This window comes from Sorex fumeus, unplaced genomic scaffold, assembly GCF_029834395.1.
Source record: "Sorex fumeus unplaced genomic scaffold, SorFum_2.1 ptg000024l, whole genome shotgun sequence".
NCBI lineage: Eukaryota > Metazoa > Chordata > Mammalia > Eulipotyphla > Soricidae > Sorex > Sorex fumeus.
Window position 1 is genome coordinate 21,899,304 of NW_026606081.1, and position 15,875 is coordinate 21,915,178.

A 15,875-nucleotide genomic window follows, 5' to 3' on the forward strand; every position below is an offset into this window, starting at 1 on the left:
GCTTTCGGAGCAGGAGTGAGTAGGCATGCTGGGCCATACTGGGTCTGAGCAGGGTGAACTGGGCCGTGCAGGCTCTGGGTGGGGGATGGGGGGTCCAGCCGTGCCGGAGGGCAGCCGTGTGTGGTATTGTCATTTCAGGTCTCCAGCGTCAAGTGGAGTCGCTCCGCGAGCAGCTGCAGCAGGCGCTGAGTGGGAGGGATGAGGCCCAGGGCCTGCTCACGTAAGGAGTCCCCCGGCCCCGCTGCCCTGCCCTGTGGCTCGCCCAGGCTTCACCGCCCTCACCGCCCGCCCCTTGGGGCCTTCGCACCCTGCACAGAAACAGGCCCCCTCGAACGGGTCAAGTCAAAGATGGGAAGGGGTTTGGTGTCTGTTGGTTTTGGGGTCCCACCAAAACCAACGGTGCTCAGGGCTTCCTCCTGACTCTGCATCCAGGGCTCATCCCTGGCAGTGCTCTCGTGGGGTACCAGGAATGGAACCAGGATCCGCATATGCAAGGCCAGCCCCTCCCCCCCGCTGTCTGTCACTGGGCTCCTGGTTGGAGGGTTTTTAAATGCTTCTGTCCTTGTTTAAGCTTCGTGGGGGGAGGGGGGGGGGACTAGTGAAAACCGGAGGAGCAGCCACCTCAGATCATCCCTGCCCCCGGGAGGGCAGCCTCCCCGATCCCGGGGCCAGAGGGAGGGATGGAGGGAGGGAGGGGTGGAGGGAGGAATGGAGGGATGGAGGGAGGAACAGAGGGAGGGATGGAGGGAGGAACGAGGGAGGGGAGGAGGGGGGCAGAGGGAAGGATGGAGGGAGGGGCGGAGGGAGGGGCGGGGAGAGAAATGGAGGGATGGAGGGAGGAAGAGAGGGAGGGGCGGGGAGAGAAATGGAGGGATGGAGGGAGGAAGAGAGGGAGGGACGGAGGGGGCCAGAGGGACAGAGGGAGAGGCAGACGTAGGCCTTCTCCCTGCAACAGCCGCCCCACCACACGGGAACCTGAGCCCCTCCAGGAGGGGTCTCTGAGCACAGGACCAGGAGTAATCCCCGAATGCCTGAGCGTGGCTCAGAACACTCGTTTCCCCCCTTGACCCCAGATCCGCAGGAAAAGCCTCAGCCACATGCTCGGCACACGGGTGCTTCCCAAGGCGGGTTCCGGCGGGTGCTGGTTCTCAGTTCCTGTATTCGGGGAGAGTGGATTGTGTGGGGCTATAAATATTTAGCACACCTAGCAACCAAATGTTTTGCTCACCACGACCATCTTAGAGACAAGGCAACAAAACTCACAACAACACAGAAAGGAAGAATCCCACTGGCCTGATATACTCTGGACCATGTGCCGCAAATAATGAGGGACCCATAGTCCTGTGGCAGGAAGTGCCGGGCCAGCATCGCACGCGTGCGCGCGTGTGTGTGTGTGTGTGTGTGTGTGCATGTGTGCATGGGTGAGTGTGTCTCTGCGTGTGCCTGTGTAAGCATGTGTGCGACTATCTGTGGCCTGAGTGCCTGTGTGCGAATGTGTGTCTGTGTGTGTGCATATGTGTGTACCCGTGTGTGCCTGTGTGAGCCTGTGTGTGTCTCTGCCTGTGTGTGTGCACGAGCGTGTACCCGTGTGTGCCTGTGTGTATCTGTGTGCATGTGCGTGTGCCAGTGTGTGACTGTGTGGCTTCCAATGGGGGCAGCTGCCAACACGGGGACAGAGCTCGGGGCTGAGGGGAGAGGCCAGGAGCAGGGGTGGGGAGGGGGGGAAGAACCAGTCAGCCCCTCCCCGTTACCTCAGATGGGCTGTTCATCCCGGGATGAGGAGGAGTCTGTGTAACCCCGTGCCCACCCTGCTGGGAGCCCACCCCAGGTACGGCCCCCAGGAGCCCAGTTCTCTGCCCAGAGGGGCCTTCTGTCAATGGAGGGGCGGCTTCTGTCCAGGACCCCTGGCCAGCGCGTCGCTCCTCAGCCCCTGGCCGGCCCTCCCTGCCAGAGTGGGCCCCACACACGCACACTCCCATCCCTCTAGCACTCAGGCTCCCAAGGGGGCAGCCCTGGGGCTCAGGCCGTCCCCAGAGCCGGGCTGGGGATGCTTCTCAGCATACTGGGGGGTCTGTGTTTTAAAGGAATAGCGGTGCAGAGGTGCAGAGACGTTTCCTCTGCGAGTGAATAAAATCACGATCCAGGACAAAAATGTGGTTAGATGACCACAGGGCCTTTGCTTTGACGTTTCCTGTGGCTAGAGCACTCGAAACCTGCACGCACCCAGAGCGAGAACAGAAAAGCCAGGAACAAGCAGGGGGAGAAGCAGCATGTTTCCCAGGGAAACGTCTCTGCTGCCCCCTTGAGTGCCCCCAGCCTTGTCTGCACTCCCTAGAGCGAAATCCCAGGCGGCTGAGGAGTGCCAGGCGCAGCTGCGGAAGCTGAAGTTCGAGTCCATCCTCTCCGACTCCCGGTAGGCGTCCCATTCTGAGCCGGTGGCTGGGGTGAGGGTGTCCCGGGGGACGTCGTCGGGTTCGGGCGGCGTGGGCAGGCGGGAGCCGTCAGGCCTGTCCCAGGGGTGCCTCCGTCCGCTCTCTGAGGCGTCGCTGGGCTCTCTCCTCTCCCCGCTGTAGGCTCACACGATTGCTCAGAGAGAAGGAGGACTCCCTAGTCACTTGCCAACAAATCTATAAAACTTTGCAGGAAGAACTGGCCACCAAGGAAAGGCAGGAGGAGCACAGTCGGGCGAGCGCACGACTCGCCGAGAACGAGCTGCGGCTCACACAGACGCTGCTGCGGCAGAGCCAGGACGAGGTGGCTGCCCTGACCAGGGAAAGGTACCACGGCTGCTGCCTCAGCTCCCCGGACACCCGCCGTGATGGGCCCCTGACCCTGTCATAGAGGCACCTCACTGGGTGACAGCTTACCCAGCCAGTCCTGTGACAGGACGCCGCCCCTGGGACAGGACACTGTCCCTGTGACAGGACACCCGTCCCATGACAGGACACACACTCCATGACAGGAAGCATGTTCCCATGAGAGGAAACATGTTCCCATGACAGGACACATGCTTCCATGACAGGACACACGCTCCATGACAGGACACATGTTCCCATGACAGGACACATGTTCCCATGACAGGACACATGTTCCCATGACAGGATACATGTTCCTACGACAGGACACATGCTCCCATGACAGGACACATGTTCCCATGACAGGACACATGCTCCATGACAGGAAACATGTTCCCATGACAGGACACATGTTCCCATGACAGGACACATGCTCCCATGATAGGACACATGTTCCCATGACAGGACACATGCTCCATAACAGGACACTGTCCCTGTGATAGGACACATGCTCCCATGACAGGACACATGTTCCCATGACAGCACACATGCTCCATGACGGGACACATGTTCCCATGACAGAACACATGTTCCCATGACAGGACACATGCTCCATGACAGGACACATGTTCCCATGACAGGACACATGTTCCCATGACAGGATACATGTTCCTACGACAGGACACATGCTCCCATGACAGGACACATGTTCCTATGACAGGACACATGCTCCATGACAGGACACATGCTCCCATGACAGGACACATGCTCCCATGACAGGACACATGCTCCATGACAGGAAACATGTTCCCATGACAGGACACATGTTCCCATGACAGGACACATGCTCCATGACAGGAAACATGCTCCCATGATGGGACACATGTTCCCATGACAGGACACATGCTCCATGTCAGGACACATGTTCCCATGACAGGACACATGCTCCATGATGGGACACCTGTCCCCATGACAGGACTCCTGTCCCATGACAGGACACGTTCCCATGACAGGACATATGCTCTCATGATAGGACACCCGTCCTGTGACAGGACACCCGTCCCATGACAGGACACACACTACTCCATGACAGGAAGCATGTTCCCATGAGAGGAAACATGTTCCCATGACAGGACACATGCTTCCATGACAGGACACACGCTCCATGACAGGACACATGTTCCCATGACAGGACACATGTTCCTATGACAGGACACATGCTCCATGACAGGAAACATGTTCCCATGACAGGACACATAGTCCCATGACAGGACACATGCTCCATGATGGGACACCTGTCCCCATGACAGGACTCCTGTCCCATGGCAGGACATGTTCCCATGACAGTACATATGCTCTCATGATAGGACACCCGTCCTGTGACAGGACACCCATCCCATGACAGGACACACACTCCATGACAGGAAGCATGTTCCCATGAGAGGAAACATGTTCCCATGACAGGACACATGCTTCCATGACAGGACACATGCTCCTATGACAGGACACATGCTCCATGACAGGAAACATGTTCCTACGACAGGACACATGCTCCCATGATAGGACACATGTTCCTATGACAGGACACATGCTCCATGACAGGAAACATGTTCCCATGACAGGACACATGCTCCATGTCAGGACACATGTTCCCATGACAGGACACATGCTCCATGATGGGACACCTGTCCCCATGACAGGACTCCTGTCCCATGGCAGGACACGTTCCCATGACAGGACATATGCTCTCATGATAGGACACCCATCCTGTGACAGGACACCCGTCCCATGACAGGACACACACTCCCATGACAGGACACACACTCCATGACAGGAAGCATGTTCCCATGAGAGGAAACATGTTCCCATGACAGGACACATGCTTCCATGACAGGACACATGCTCCATGACAGGACACATGTTCCCATGATAGGACACATGTTCCTACGACAGGACACATGCTCCCATGACAGGACACATGTTCCTATGACAGGACACATGCTCCATGACAGGAAACATGTTCCCATGACAGGACACATGTTCCCATGACAGGACACATGCTCCATGATGGGACACCTGTCCCCATGACAGGACTCCTGTCCCATGGCAGGACACGTTCCCATGACAAGACATATGCTCTCATGATAGGACACCCGTCCTGTGACAGGACACCCGTCCCATGACAGGACACACATTCCCATGACAGGACACACACTCCATGACAGGAAGCATGTTCCCATGAGAGGAAACATGTTCCCATGACAGGACACATGCTTCCATGACAGGACACACGCTCCATGACAGGATACATGTTCCCATGACAGGACACATGTTCCTACGACAGGACACATGCTCCCATGACAGGACACATGTTCCTATGACAGGACACATGCTCCATGACAGGAAACATGTTCCCATGACAGGACACATGTTCCCATGACAGGACACATGTTCCCATGACAGGACACATGCTCCATGACAGGAAACATGTTTCCATGTCAGGACACATGTTCCCATGACAGGACACATGCTCCATGATAGGACACATGCTCCCATGACAGGACACATGTTCCCATGACAGGACACATGCTCCATGACAGGAAACATGTTTCCATGTCAGGACACAGTTCCCATGAGAGGACACATGCTCCATGATAGGACACATGCTCCCATGACAGGACACAGTTCCCATGAGAGGACACATGCTCCATGACAGGACACCTGTCCCCATGACAGGACTCCTGTCCCATGGCAGGACACGTTCCCATGACAGGACATATGCTCTCATGATAGGACACCCATCCTGTGACAGGACACCCACCACCTGTGACAGGACACCCGTCCTCGTGATAGGCCACATGCTCCATGACAGGACACTCATCCCTATGACAGGACCCAGTTTCCGTGACAGGATACCTCCTCATAACAGGACACATGCTCCCATGATGGGACACCCACCCCCATGACAGGACCCTCGTCCCTGTGACAGGAGTGCAGAGCTCCTGAGAACCCCCGGGCAGGTGTGTGGGGCCTGTGAGTGGCTGGGACTCATTCTTCTGGTTTCGATTTCAGGGAGTTGATGCTGATTTCCCACCAGAAAAGCATCGAGCAGCTGCAGGAGACTCTGAGGCAGAAGGTGCTGAGTGACGAGAGCTGGCGGGAGAAAGTAAGAGGGGCCTCATCAAACGCACTGTCAGCCTCTGCCTGGAGAAGGCAGGAGAGGCCGCGCCTCACTCAGACGCCTTGTCAGCCTCTGCCTGGAGAAGGCGGGAGAGGCCGGGCCTCACTCAGACACTGGGAGTCTCTGCTTGGGAGACAGCCGCGGCCCTTCCCATCCTTCCCGTGTCTGAGCTCGTGAACGTTTGCCCTAACGACTCTAGGACCGACAGTAGTGTCCCCCGCCCCCCTCCAGGATAGGACCTTAAAAAGGTAAGACCAGAATTTTGCAGCCTGGCAACAGTGAAGACAGCGCTTGGTTCTCAGACCAGAGCATCAGTTTTGTTTGTAACTGTTGATCCTGGGGCTAGAGCGATAGCACAGCAGGGAGGGTGCCTGCCTCACATGCGGCTGACCTGGTCCAGTCCCTGGCACCCCGTGGGGTCCCCCGAGCACCCCCAGGAGTGACTCCTGAGTGTAGAGCCAGGAGGAACCCCTGATTACCACTGGGTGTGGCCCCCAAAGCAAAAAGTAAATAAATAAACAAATATTGGTTCATTCCCCCCAATAGATGACAGAGACTGTACTGGGTCACATTCATTTTCTCCCATCTTATTTCTTTTTTCTTTTTAAATTGAAAACAATGTGATTTGGGGCTGGAGTGATAGCAAAGTGGGTAGGGCATCTGCCTTGCACACACTGACCCGGGTTCGATTCCCAGCATCCCATAGGGTCCCCCTAGCAATGCCAGGAGTAATTCCTGAGTGTAGAGCCAGTAATAACCCCTGTGCATCACCAGGTGTGACCCCAAAAGCAAAACAAAACAAAACAAAACTAATGTGATTTACAGAGTCGTTTCAGGCACGCGACGTCCCAACGCCAGTCTCACCACCAGGCGTCCTCCCCAGCTCCCCTCCACCTACCCCCAGCCCAGCCCCTTGCAGGCCTGGAACAAGTTTACTTCTTATTGCTTGCTCCAAGAAAATGTAAAGGAATGACAAAAAGAATTAGCAGAAAATAAATCAACTAAATTCAGTTTGTGATTAGTGATTGCTGTGTGACTTTAACCAATGTAAGTAAAGAAATTGGAATCATTTAATGTAATATAATGCCCCTACTCATATGTTTTCAACTCTAGCACCTAAAATATTTTGCACTAACTTTTCTTTTGTATTTGAGTCTCATTGTGATTATAATATATTATATGTGATTATAATATATTATATGTGATCATAATTATAATATAATCATGTCTTCTCTGCCATTAATAAAACATTTTTAAAATATTGGAGTTTACATGAAATAAATAGGTAAAGCCTACAGATTTAAAATTTACTAAGAGTAGTAGGAATGCCTCGTGAAATCCTTTAGCTATTTTCCAATGCATTTGGATGTGTTATAATAATTTATCTTATTTAATAAGCCATCCCTAATTTCCTTTTGGAGAAAATAAATAAGAGTCAAAGAATTAAGACAGTTTAAAAGGGAAAATCTATATGGGCCTATAAGAACACAAAGCATTTTATCCTAAGAATGGGAATATTGGGTTTATGTTAGAAAATATTATATTATAGATACTGCTTAAGTGTCGCAAAAAAAATTCTTTGTATGTAAAACAAACTGGCAAGACATAGGACATTGAGTATAAATCAACTATTAATTGATGATTGAAAATGCACGAACCCCCTAGCAAGCTTGGGGTAGACACCCCTTCCTTAGTTGAGCAGAGGCAGCTGGGGAGTTCCTCCTGTCTTTCAAAGATGCTCCTTGTTTGCTTTTTGTAAAACTGGCTTCAAGGCTACGGATTTCCTGAGCTGCTGCCCGTCAGGAGCCCTGAGCCGGCCCTCAGGTCTGAGTGACAGTCTGGCTCCGTGGAAGGTCCTGGGAGGTGCGTGGTCTCCGCTGCTTCGACTCCCCGGCTCCGAGAACCCCCTTGGTCGATCTGCTGTAGAGGGACGAGCCTTCCTCTGTGCCTCCTGTCTGGGGCTCACTGCTCGTCCTCCGTCTGTCTCTGGAGTTTGTCAGCCTGCGCAGTGTTTCTTGGCGTTTTCCAGTGGAGTCTGTTTGCACTGGGGCCTCTGGGCCTCTTGGGTCTTGGTCCTAATATTCCTCAGTTCGAGGAGATTCCTTAACCACTGTTTCCTCGTCGCATTTGCCGTCCTGTTTTTCGGGGACTCTGCTGATTCTTACACTGCTCCTCCCGAGCTCATCCCAGAGTGTTTGGGTGTGCTGTTCATTGCTTTCCAGACTATTCTCCACCTCCTACTGTTTTCTAGCAGGTTCCCCCATCTCATCTGGGAGCTCCTGGGTCTTTTGCTGAGCTGCTGTCAGCTGTCCAGAAGCTTCTCCTGCGTGTTTTATTTATTTATTTGTTTGTTTGTTTTTTGGGTCACACCTAGCAATGAACAGGGGTTATTCCTGGCTCATGCACTCAGGAATTACTCCTGGCGGTGCTCAGGGGACCATGTGGGGTGCTGGGAATCGAACCTAGGTCAGCTGCGTCCAAGGCAAACACCCTACCTGCTGTGCTATTGCTCCAGCCCCCAACATGCGAGTTTTAAATCGCCCCCCTGGTCCTCACTTCCGCGTGTTGTTTTCTCACTCGTTTCCTCCCTCTCGCTGCCGGCTCTGCTGACGGCCTGAGCCTTGTTTCTCGGATCTCATGAAACATCCCCACAGCGACAACACTGAGCTCTTGTGTGAGGATCGCGGAGCTGCCCGGTGCTTTCGAGCCCACGTTTTCATTCCCACTCCCTGATTTTGGTGGTTCTGTTCCGACCACACTGGGACGCCGTGGAGGCATGTGAGCTGTGGGTGCCCCCCAGGGCATGCCACCCCACCCCCAACGGCCATGGGAGCCGCGTGGGGCCGCGCTGTTGGCCTCTGTGGGCTGCGTCCATGTTCAGCTTCGTCAGTTACGGAAAGAAAGTCACTCTCAGAAAGAACGAAACAGCCGCGTTGCTTTCTTTCCAGAACTTTGTTCCCCAGAGTCTCGCGACGAGTGTGTGTGCGTCTTCCCCGGGTCTCCAGGGAGCGTGGGAGGTTCCAGGTGCCTCAGCTCCCTGCACAGCTTCACCCCAGCGTTGGCCTCTGTTCTGTGACTGGTCCTCAGTCTGGGACCCAAACCTTCCCAGCTCCCCACTTGGCACCTGGTCCCCTGCCCCCGCCCGGCCTCTGTAGGCTGAGCCCTGGAACCTCTGCTCAGATCCCGGAAATGTAACTGTGGGGCCGACCCGCATGTACTGCTCACAGTCACCCTGAAGACCCTCCTGGGGGAACAGCAACTCCTGCAACACACACACACACACACACACACACGCTCATTCATACACAGGCTCTCACACTCAAACACCACATACACACATTCGCACACACACTCACACTCAAACACACACACATACACTCACACTCATTCGCACACACTCATACATACACACAGACTTACTCACTTATGCCCACACCCTCACATCATACACTCCTACACTCTCACACACTCGAACTCAAACACACATACTCCCACCTGGTCACATACACTCATACATTCTCAAACATACACATACGCTCACAACTCACACATACACACACTCACGCATAGACTCACACACTCCCATACACACTCAGTCACTCATGTACATTCACACTCTCACACACAGACTGAGACTCATTCACTCACACACACAGACGCAGTCACTCCTACGCGTTCACACATGCACACTTGCACACTCACACACACGCAGACTCAGTCATTCACACATTCACACGCAGACTCAGTAACTCATACACTCACGCACACTCTCACACGCACACTCACATACACTCACACACGCAGACTCAGTCACTCACACACTCACGCACACTCACACACTCACACACACAGACTCAGTCACTCACACACTCACGCACACTCTCACACACTCACATAGCTCAGAGCCCTGAGTGGCTTCAGGCTCAGGCCAGGCGCCCCTTGTGTCTCTCTGTTCCAGCCGCCTCTCAGCCAGTCCCCAGATGGTGACAAAGGGTCCTGGTGGCCCTGTGTAGACCAAGGGGACATAGGCTGCCGGCCTACACTGCCCACCCCGCTCGCTTGGCCCTGAGTCTTTCCCTCTGACCCTCCGGCCTGCTTTTCTGTCCTTTGTTCCCACGTCACCACATCCTGGCACCCACTTCCCAGCCGCATAAGCAGGTGACCACCCAGTGAGTCCCCAGACTGCCTGTCCAAACGGGGGGGGGGGGGGGCAGGGGCTCCCGTCCGTCCGCTGGGCCACGGAACTCCTCGGGAATAAGGGCCTGGGAGCGGGAAGGGCCGGGTCAGGTCGGCTGTCCATTGAGCCGGAGCTGCGTCCCTGGCAAGCCTGCACTGGTGTCCCATAAATCCTGCCACGGTGTCTGCAGGCGTGCCCAAGTTCCGGGAGAGCAGCGAACACTGTGTTCTGCTGACAGGACGCGCTCCTGGCTGGCGCACGTCACCCCGCAGCCTCACACTGAATCAGCAGCAGCAGGAGAGGCAGAGGGTGGCAATTAGGCAGAGCGTGAGACGGTGAATACAAAGTTCCCTACTGTCCTCGCACCAAGAGAGAAAACCAGCAATGTGACATCGTGGCGGCTCCCCTGGGTCACCGTGCCTTTGCGTGGGAATGAAATGTTCCCTTCGCAAATACAGAGCTCGCATCGGAGAATAAACTTTGCAGCTTAATGCTTTTAGCATTCAAAGGAAAGATAGCGATTTGTGCCTGGGCTTAATTATTTTCGCGGATATAAAAAGCACATAATGGAACTGAGAGTTGCTATGCAACCGGCCCACTGGAAAATAACTGCATTTTCACTAATTGTCAAGGATTTTTTGTTTGTTTGTTTGTTTGTTTGAAGTGCTGCTTGGATGTGGGGGGAAAAAAAAGCTAAGTAATGTGCATGGGGGAACATTTTAGATTGGTTCCAAACGCACCACATTGTCAATACTCTGCTTAAATGTTCTAATTAAAAGTCCTCCTCAGCTAGACTTATACAGTAAGTGACAGCCACTCACTTATCACTTTCCAGGGCCACAAGCAAATTGCAGCCAAATATTTGCTGAGGTTAGTACCAAGATAGCACATTTAGGAGCGTCGTAGAGTTGGCGGTGGAGGGTGATTTGAGACAGGGCTCAGCGTTTAAGTCTGTGGCTGAAATGCTGCAAACCTCACCTTCTGACTCATAAATGAATGGGGGGAAGTATGGGGGAGGGGGACTGCTTAGGAGAGACTCAGTTCCAGCCTTAAAGGGAAGCAAAATCGGTTAAAATTTCAAATTCCTCAAAACAGGAGCGCCAATGGCTAATTAATTCCTGTGGTGATTTAGTGCACCATTAGCGAAGTGGACAAGAGTAATGTGTGGGCACCAACCGTGAGAGAGAAGTTCTTGTTTACCGACATCCGTTCATTTATGCGTATTAAATCTGTCGGTAAATAAGAGTATCATGGATGTGCTTTGGTTTCAATTATGACGTGTAATTTTCAAAACTGAGTTAATAAAATCATAAACATTTTGGTCTAGAATAAACTCAAAATTAACTCTAAACTAAATGCTGATCTGGTTCTTCCTAACAAAATTTAAAAGGAAGACAGAAAAGCAACTCGAACTAATGCACCAAGATGAATACTTATTTTTAAGTCAAATTAAATAGACCACAGAATTTGAAATACATCCCAAGAAACAGTTCAAGAGTATTCACAGGAGTATACAGTGCCCCGCATCCTGCATGGCAGAATCTACAATGTCTCCTACCCAGGAGTGTTGCCTGGCCCCCAGCTTCCCTTATGGTCCCCCAAGCACTGCCAGGAATAATTCCTGAGTGCAGAGCCAGGAGTGACACTGAGCATTGCTGGGTTTGCCCCAAAAGGGAAAAAAAAAATCCTCATTTCCTCATTGCAAGAAAAGAAAAAAACAAAAACGAAAAACCTTTTCTGTGACAATATAAGGTAATGGTTACAACTCGACTTTTGTAGTGGTTACTTTGTAACATAGCTATCAGACAGTTCTGTTGTACAGGGAAACTACTCTGAAGTTAGATGTTAGAGAAGACTGAAGCCTTGCAGAGGGAGGTGCTGCAGCCATGACCGTGCCTGGGCTGGTACCTGGTGGTGAGAAGGTCTCAGCTGACCTTCTGGCGATGCTCCACAGGAGCGGAGAGCAGAACCCAGTGCCGGCTCGAAGGAAGAAGGACCCATCTAGCGTGTAGGGTGCTCAAGCCCGAGCCAAAACCCAGGGCCACGGATGCCTGACCCCACTCCCACAGGACGCTGCGGCCCTGGACAGGCAGCGGTCCCCTCCCCCCAGGAACCAGAGGCTTTGCTCAGTGTCCGTGCCCACCACCCACCCCTCTACTGCCGCCCTTTGCTTCTGGAGCTGGGGGCAGCGCCGGGTGCCCGGGGGCTGGGGGCACAGTCCAAGCAGCTCTGCCAGTCCCACGTGCGTGAACCTGCTCAGCAACGAGAGGCATCCCCCCCCCCCACCAGGTCCCACTTCCGTGGCCTCAAATATTTGGCCAAAGTCTAAGTTCTGAGCCAGATTGTAAATCCCAAATGGACATTACAGTAGTACTGACCCTCGGTACGGCGAGCGCTGGGTCTGGAGGGCGTGGCCGTGGTGGCACCTGCCCCGGGCTGACATTCAGACGGTGCCTCGTGTTCGATCCATCCCCTAGATTGAGGCGGAGCTCGCCAAGGAGAGAGCGCAGCACACTTCGGACTTTGAGGAACAGTCTCTGCTCTTCAAGGAAGAAGCGAAGCTGGAGCTGGATATTGAAAAAGAGAAACACCGAGAAATCATCCAGAAGTACAAGCGGGAGCAAGAGGAGCTGCGGGCCACGGTCAGCCCCTGCTTACTGGTGCTCCCAACCCCAGCACCCCCAGCAGGCGTGACCTGGGGGCTGCAGAAACCCCCAGATTAACCCCCGTGGCCTCACCCTGGGGCCTCACCCCCCTGGCCTCACCCCCATGCCCACACCCTGTGCCCTCAGCCCTGTGGTCTCACTTCCCTGATCTTACCTCTGCGGCCTCATCTTTGGGCCTTACCCACATGGCCTCACTCTGCTGGCCTCATGCCTCTGGCCCCGCCCCTGTGGCCTCCCGTGGCCCCATCCCCGTGTCCTCACTCCCGTGGCCTCACTCCCGTGGCCCCACTCCCGTGGCCCTATCCCCTTGGCCCTATCCCCTTGGCCCCACTCCCGTGGCCCCATCCCTGTGGCCTCACTCCCCGTGGCCTCACTCCCCATGGCCTCACTCCTGTGGTTTCACTCCCTTGGCCCCATCCCCGTGGACCCATCCCCATGGCCCCATCCCCATGGCCTCACTCCCATGGCCCTGCAGATCTCTGAGCTGGTGGCAGGTTCCACACATGAGCTGCGGCTGCAGGTGAGCGCTCTTGAGGGGCGGCTGCTAGAGTCCCAGGCCCGCCAGGCTGAGACAGCCCAGTCCAAGGAGCAGGAGGTTGAGCGCCTCAGGCGTCAGGTGGACGAGTGTCAGTATCGCCTGAAGGAGGAGACGGACAGTAAGGACGCAACCGCCCAGGCCCTGCGCGAGGAGCTGGCGCACAAAACCCAGGCGCTGGAGCAGCTGACGCTGGCGCAGAACCAGCTCCTGCAGCAGCTCAGCCAGGCCCAGGAGGAGGTGGGCTGCGGGGTTCCCGCCCCGGGCATGCTGGGCCTGATCCTACTCCCTTCTGGGGCTCCACAGGGGACTTCCCGGTGGCGGTGGGAGTTAGGGAACCAGAGCTCCTGGGGGGGTCAGCATTGCTGAGGCTGGGGGTTGTGTACCACAAGATTCACTCACACACAGACACACAGATACACACAAAGACACACAGACATACAAACAGACACACATACCACATGGATACACATACCACAAGAAACTAACACACAGACATACTTGGGCGGGTGAGGGTCCCTGTGTGCCCGGGTGGGTGCGGGTGGAAGGGTCCCTGTGTGCCTGGCGGGTGTGGGCGGGATCGTCCCTGACCCCCGCCTTCCCCCAGAATGCCGTGCTGCAGGAGACAGTCCGTCGGGAGTGTGAGGAGCGCTTCGAGCTGACCGAGGCCCTGGGCCAGGCTAAGGAGCGGCTGCTGGAGCTGCAGCGGCTGGGAGCAGGGGGCCTGCCCCCGGCACCCCGAACCCCCGCCCCGGGGGGCACCTCGCCCCCCACCCCACCCAGCAGCCACCGGGAGAGGGACCTGGCCAGGCTGCCTCCAGCCCCTGGCCTGCTCCGACCCCAGAGGGGTCCCCACTCTCAGCCACATCCCCGTCCGCCTCCCGCCCGGGGCCGCACAGTCTCGGTGACGGAGACCAGGCAGAGGCTGACCGCGCTGCTGCGGGGGGCCCGGCTTGGCCAGCGCTGAGGCCCCGCAGGGCCTGGGAACCGAGGCCATGCCCCACCCAGTGGGCACCCGAGCAGGCCTCGACCCTGCCACAGACCCTGGCACAGGAGATGCCAAGCGCCCAAGAGGCCCCGAGACCGCAGCGAAGCAGAGCCCCCGGATGCCCGCCCTGCCCCCAGCTGCGCCCGTGGCTGTCTGTGGCAGCGCTTGTTGTGCCAGCTGACAAATGCAGTTGCGTTCCTAGGAAGGGTGCTCGCCTTCATTCCCACCCCACAGCGCCGGCACACACCCCGCATCCGCTCCTGAGGGGACCCCCGGGCAGGGCCCCCAGGTGTCAAGGGACTCTAGTTCTAGGCACAAGGCAATGGGTCATACAGGACCAGAGAAGTGTCAGCCCTGAGCACAGAGCCAGGAGTCAGCCCTGAGCACAGAGCCAGGAGTCAGCCCTGAGCACAGAGCCAGGAGTTAGCCCCAAGCACAGAGCCGGGAGTTAGCCCCGAGCACAGAGCCAGGAGTCAGCCCTGAGCACAGAGTCTGGAGTCAGCCCCAAGCAATAGAGCCAGGAGTGACCCTGAGCACAGAGCCATGAGTAAGATCTGAGCACAGAGCCAGGAGTCAGCCCTGAGCACTGTCTCAAATGACCCAAATGTTAGCTTCAAGCTCCTGCTCCTCCCTTGTCTCCAAACACAGCCCTTGCCCCAAACTCCATTGGTCGTGTCCTCCCTCCCCAGGGACGCAGGGCCGTGGGGGTGCTTAGAGGGCTGCCCCTGTGACAGTAAAGCCCGTCTGCGAGCAGAATCACACGGACCCGAAGCCCAGTGAGGGCCACCAGTGAGGGACAAGCATCATCGTTCAGCTGCTGCTAGTCCGGAAGTGGGGCCTGGCCTCCCGGAGCTGCCCAGAGCCGGGGGGGCCCCGAGGAACCTGTGTCCACTCATGGAGCAGGCGCCACTGTCCCACACTGGCCCCAACCAGAGCAGAAGGACGGGGCTAAGCCAGGAGCTCCTCTGAAGGGTGTGTTGTCAGGGGGCGAGTGAAGGATGAGGGGCGCACATGGACACACACATGTCTGTGCGTGGCTGCACTCACGTAACATGCACACACGCGCCAGGTGCAGGACGCGCACACAAACACGTGTGCACATGCACACGCACGCACGCATGCACAAACACACACACAGCCCCTAACGCCCATTCTCTGAGTTGCGGCTGAGTCAGGCCAGGCCTCTGGGTCACCCAGAGGTGTGAGGCCTTGGGAGGGGGTGGGGGGCTCCATAGTCAGGACCCTCTGCACAGAGCCTGCTGGGGGGGGGGTGCCCGGCAGGAGTGTGGCCTCACCAGCAGCCAGGCGCCCTCATTATCTCGGCTCCGGCCCTGCCGGCTCCTTCCCAAGGGCTGGGCAGGGGGGCCTGCAGTCAGAGTCGCCACTGGCCTCACCGGCCCCTCCCCCAGTGCCCCTCTTGAGGTCCCGCCCTGTTCAGAGGCGTGTGCCAGGAGTTCTGCGAGAAGAGGCAGAGACCCTTTCAGACTCGAGGCCAGCAGGGCCAGCAAAGGCCCTGAGCGAAGATGCGTCAGG

At 56.0% G+C, this 15,875-nt stretch overlaps 1 protein-coding gene across 1 annotated transcript in view; it reads left to right on the forward strand.

Annotated features, from left to right (window-relative positions):
* LEKR1 (leucine, glutamate and lysine rich 1) overlaps nt 1-14,321 on the forward strand; it is a 41,677-nt gene extending 27,356 nt beyond the window's left edge. The window contains exons 6-12 of the mRNA XM_056114316.1: nt 139-220; nt 2,336-2,413; nt 2,574-2,777; nt 5,868-5,961; nt 12,631-12,795; nt 13,295-13,594; nt 13,962-14,321. Of these exons, the coding sequence (XP_055970291.1) occupies nt 139-220; nt 2,336-2,413; nt 2,574-2,777; nt 5,868-5,961; nt 12,631-12,795; nt 13,295-13,594; nt 13,962-14,321 (1,283 nt within the window). The remainder of the gene's footprint in view (nt 1-138; nt 221-2,335; nt 2,414-2,573; nt 2,778-5,867; nt 5,962-12,630; nt 12,796-13,294; nt 13,595-13,961) is intronic.
* Nucleotides 14,322-15,875: the final 1,554 nt, after the last annotated feature.